The 5,000-nt window shown below is 31.8% G+C and overlaps 1 protein-coding gene across 13 annotated transcripts in view; it reads right to left on the reverse strand.

Annotated features, from left to right (window-relative positions):
- The window catches only part of LOC144974933 (excitatory amino acid transporter 1-like), a 69,311-nt gene that overhangs the window by 22,024 nt on the left and 42,287 nt on the right, over positions 1-5,000 (reverse strand). For 11 of the 13 annotated variants that reach the window (XM_078918460.1, XM_078918548.1, XM_078918502.1 and 8 more), the window contains one exon: positions 1,302-1,883. In XM_078918460.1, the coding sequence (XP_078774586.1) occupies positions 1,302-1,602 (301 nt within the window). In that variant the 5' untranslated portion in view covers positions 1,603-1,883. Of the gene's footprint in view, positions 1-1,301; positions 1,884-4,424; positions 4,636-5,000 lie in introns of those variants that run through there. The other 2 variants (XM_078918487.1, XM_078918555.1) reach the window with 2 other exon arrangements.

The following is a 5,000-nucleotide window of genomic DNA, read 5'->3' on the forward strand; positions in this document are numbered from 1 at the left end:
TCATACCATCTTACACACTAACGATGTTTAAAATACATAATATTATAGATAGTATGCGCTTGGCTAAGAAGCTCACAACATTGCCATCCAGAAATATATTCGGCCAACATACAAAACTATGTGTGACCATAAACGTTTATAGTCTGGTTAATACAGTTATGTGAGAATTACTCATAAACGCGGATGGCAAAAAAACAATAACAAAGACCCGAGTGACATCAACTTCATTCCATCTATATGTTTTGGTTGTATGTAACTGTCGTGTATTTAAAATATGGAAGTGAGCACTTAAGAAAAAATGACGGAAGACACGAATTTGAAATGCAATGGTGTATCGTGAAGCGCCAAGCTAAACAGGAAAATAATGACTTCTTCAATGTCACGTCGAGCAACGGCGAGCAGCGAGGTTCTAAACAAAGAAAACCGGTACTTTTTATTCTTCAAGCTGGCTAGAACTTTACATAGGTCATGTGATCAGAATATATAAAAGTCCAAACATGATCATATTTATAATGTTTTTCTCCTCTGGACACACTTGTATGCTCGTCGGATAAATATGTCACAAGGGCGTCCGCCATTGTTCCGATAGTTTAGAGCCAGTTACTAAATTACTATGCGTCATTACGAGGGAAGTGAAGTCATGACTTGAAGCCAATTTTGGCACAATAGTGGTAGATTGATGTCAAAATCTTCGAACAACTGGGTTTCGCATCCGTGGCCAAACGGTACGATGTATTGTAACTAATCGGATGATATTGAGCGTATTCGTCGTGGCCATGGATAAGGGACATTACGCCATTTGAACATATTATAATATTATGAATCAGCGCCCGACTAAATACAGAGACTGATATTGTGAGGGTCCCTAAAGAGTCATTTTTCTCAAATGGATTGGAAATTTGGATTCATCGGGTAAATTGGGGGAATATGACATTTAAAGCGCATTGAGCTTGATGAGAGACCGTGGGAATACAATATTAATAAATGGGCAGACTAAAAATATGTAACCTATCAAATCAAAACGGTATCATGTCGGGGTGAGCCAGATGCCCAAAAGGTATCTTATAGTAGATTTGTTTTTGTCATTTAATTTTAAAAAACTATGTCTCTTATCTTTAAAAGTCATAAAGATAAACTCAGGTTTCACAGTTTGGACTATAAAATCAAATAATTGGTGTCTATGTCACCCCGACATAATACTGCTTTGAGGCGGTGAGTCACATATGCGATATCACAAGTAATCAAAGTTAAAAAGAAAACAAAAACAAAAACAAAAAACATAAAAAACCCAGAAATTTTACCTGAAGATTTTGAGTCCAGCGTGGTCATTCCCGATATCAAGGAGGACACGATCAATGGGAGAATTAGAAGTTTTAGCAGATTCATCAAAATTTCCCCTGGGAATTTCAGGTACATCTGTTGTCTCTTGTCGAAAGGAGGGTCTACTTGTCTGACGCCAGCGCCTATTCCAATACCCAACGCCAAGGCTAAAATCAGTAAGATAACCAGCAAATTCTGTTTCAAAACGTGCAGAATTTTCTCTTTCCATGTTCTCACTCCAAAGCTGCTTTCGCTCGCGTCTTTCTTTGCTTCTTCGTCCATGGTCGAATTCTGAAATATCTGAAGCTGGGAGCAAAACGACTGAGGCACGGCAATTCAGTTGTTGATGAAAGTTAATAAATGTCTGAAATTTCGACGTTAGATTTTGAGATTCCCTAGGAATAGTTTGTATCCAGCGTAAGATCAAGAATGTAACAAGCCACAATGACCGTAGTCTGTTGAGTGCGGTGTTTTTTCCAGAAATATATTATGTAAATATTATAAGTTTACTTCACAGACCGCTGAATTAACAGTATGCTCTTTGTCTTGAATCGTTCTGCCACCTGTAACGACAAAAATTGAACAAAGATTCATTCAACTGAAAAACATTTTAAAATATGACATATCGGGTACTATTTTGAAATGTTCACTCAGTGGTGATCAGACAGGAGGCTGTTCCATTGGGGCGTTTTCGTAAAATTCACCACAAAAAATACTCCAGAAGTAATATGTTTAGAAAGACTATGAGGAAAAGTCGTTTTTATCAGTGTCTCTTGGTTGGATAATGAAAAGAACAAATCCAAAACTTACGATTTAACATCAAAATTATAGTAGGTATAGCTTTATTGGTGGACTTCCGTAGTTTCACAGCTCACCTAAAGAGGGGATTTTATTATCATTATCATTATTATTATTATTATTATTATTATTATTATTATTATTATTATTATTATTATTATTATTATTTATATTATTATTATCATTATCATTATTATTATTATTATTATTATTATTATTATTATTATTATTATTATTATTATTATTATCTATTATTATTATTATTATTATTATTATTATTATTATTATTATTATATTTATTATTATTATCATTATCATTATCATTATATCATTATCTATTATTTTATTATTATTATTATTATTATTTATTATTATATTATATTATTATCATTTATTATTATTATTATTATTATTATTATTATTATTATTATTATTATTATTATTATTATTATCAGGGAGAGCCCTCTATATCTTTTGAATATGGCGGAGAGTACGTAGCAATATACAATTCAAAGGGTAGCAAGCAATTTATATTGTTCGTATAACATTAAAGAAACGGGACAAACTCCTGCTTCCTTTTCCCTGGGGCTTTGAAAAACTACATAAATTTTCTCATTTCACGATCTTTTCAAACATAATAAGACCACTTTGTTTCAGCTATTTTATTATTTTTTTCCACGATATCGTTGATGGCGAGCGGACAATGGTAATGATATCATAAGATAATCAATTGACTGATGAATTAATCATTGTGAATAAATTAATTTATATTGTCAGCCTGTCAATAATAATAATAATAATGATAATAATAATAATAATAATAATAATAATAATAATAATAATAATAATAATAATAATAATAATAATAATAATAATAATAATGTAATGTATTGTAATGGGACATTTATATATATAGCGCCATTATCCATTTACAATGCTCAATAGCTCTTCACAATGGCAATAACAAATAAAACGTAGACAAATTAATAAATATACACATATACACACAAACACACACATACACACACACACACATATATATATATATATATATATATATATATATATATATATATATATATATATATATATATATATATGTGTGTGTGTGTACTTTATTCATCAAAAAAAAAAAAATTGGACGTGGATGCATGAAAATGTATAAACACAAAGTTGAGAATCTGTGGCGACAATGTATACATATAATATATATATGCAAATGCACAAAAGTGTAGAAATATACAATATATATATATATATACGTACACACATTTATATAATATATAAGTACACATACAAATGTATACATATGCGTACACCCATACACACACAAACATATACATCTATACACACATACACATACAGAGATAAATGTGCATACACAAACATACACACAGACAGATACATATACACACATGCGCACATACATACACACAAATATATCAACGATTCGTTTGGTAGGTAGATCTAAATAACTCCGTTTTGAGGGAATTTTTAAGGGTATGAAAGGTCTGACAGTTCCTTGTATAAGTAGTCAACGAGTTCCACATAGCTGGAGCAGAAAAGGCAAAAGATCGTTCAGAGAATTTAGTTTTAGGGATTTTTCTTTCAAATAATAGTTAGAAGACCTGAGGGAGTGACTTGGAATATGGACTGTAAGAACTGGTTTTAAATAATCTCGAGCAGATTAAAAAGGAAAACAAATAAAAAATAAGATAATAATAATAATAATAATAATAATGATAATAATAATAATAATAATAATAATAATAATAATAATAATAATAATAATAATAATAATAATAATAATAATAAGGGAGCCCTTCCGAAAGCTCCTACATCCCCAGTATTCTTGTTTTTTATAATGTTCTACTATGGGGGTTTGGGAGGGGGGAAACTTTTTTTTTTAATTCTCCGCCTCCCAAAACCCCTACTAGAACATTATAAAAAAGTCCCCCCCCCCCTCCTCCCAAACCCCCTACTAGAACAAGAATACTGGGGATGTAGGAGCTTTCGGAAGGCCTCCCAATAATAATAATAATAATAATAATAATAATAATAATAATAATAATAATAATAATAATAATAATAATAATAATAATAATAACCCAACCCTAGATTGAAAATCTATCGACGCATGAAGTGAGGAGTTTAGAAACTGTGCGGCAGAAATGCAACGAACACAAAATCACAAAGTCGAAATGAAACACGCTCACAAACTCAACGAAAAAATGATATCACATTCATGAAAGTGCGTCACAAGAAAATAGGAACCCTGCATTTATACAGGTAGATAAAACACGTACTTACTGAAAATTAGCAAAATGAATATTATCCTCAAGAGAAGAACAGTATGATTTGTTCTGGCACTGAGACATGAATCATGGTTAAATACTAAAAGCCCGAAAAGCCTAATAACGACAGTAACCCTCCCCGCCTCTCACTTTCAAAACAAATATTTTCATTCGTACGTATGAACGAACTTTCATGGCCTTCCCGAATAAATGGTCTCAAGACATTTATTATCCGAGCCACAAACAATTAATAAAAGCAATACGCACGAACACGGTACTACTGTTGACATGTCAGCACAGACCCCAAACGAACAACAGTCAACAAAGTTCTTTAAGAGGATGTACTCCACTAATTTTTTCCGGTCGGTAACAAAACCATGACATTTTAATTGGTTATATGCCAACTTCAATAGATTTCTGGTCCAACTTTGTCTTCATGACGTAGGGCTAAATTTACAAAGTAAGAAATTATTCGGTTGATGTTAATATTTGTATATGTAATATCGCATAACAGTAACAGGCGTCATGTCTCGTTCTACATGTTACGTGTTGCTGTTGGTCAGGGACCCCTTGTAAAGCGCTTTGAGC

Source organism: Berghia stephanieae, chromosome 1 (assembly GCF_034508935.2).
Source record: "Berghia stephanieae isolate SIO BIC M18660-M18661 chromosome 1, UCSD_Bste_1.3, whole genome shotgun sequence".
NCBI lineage: Eukaryota > Metazoa > Mollusca > Gastropoda > Nudibranchia > Aeolidiidae > Berghia > Berghia stephanieae.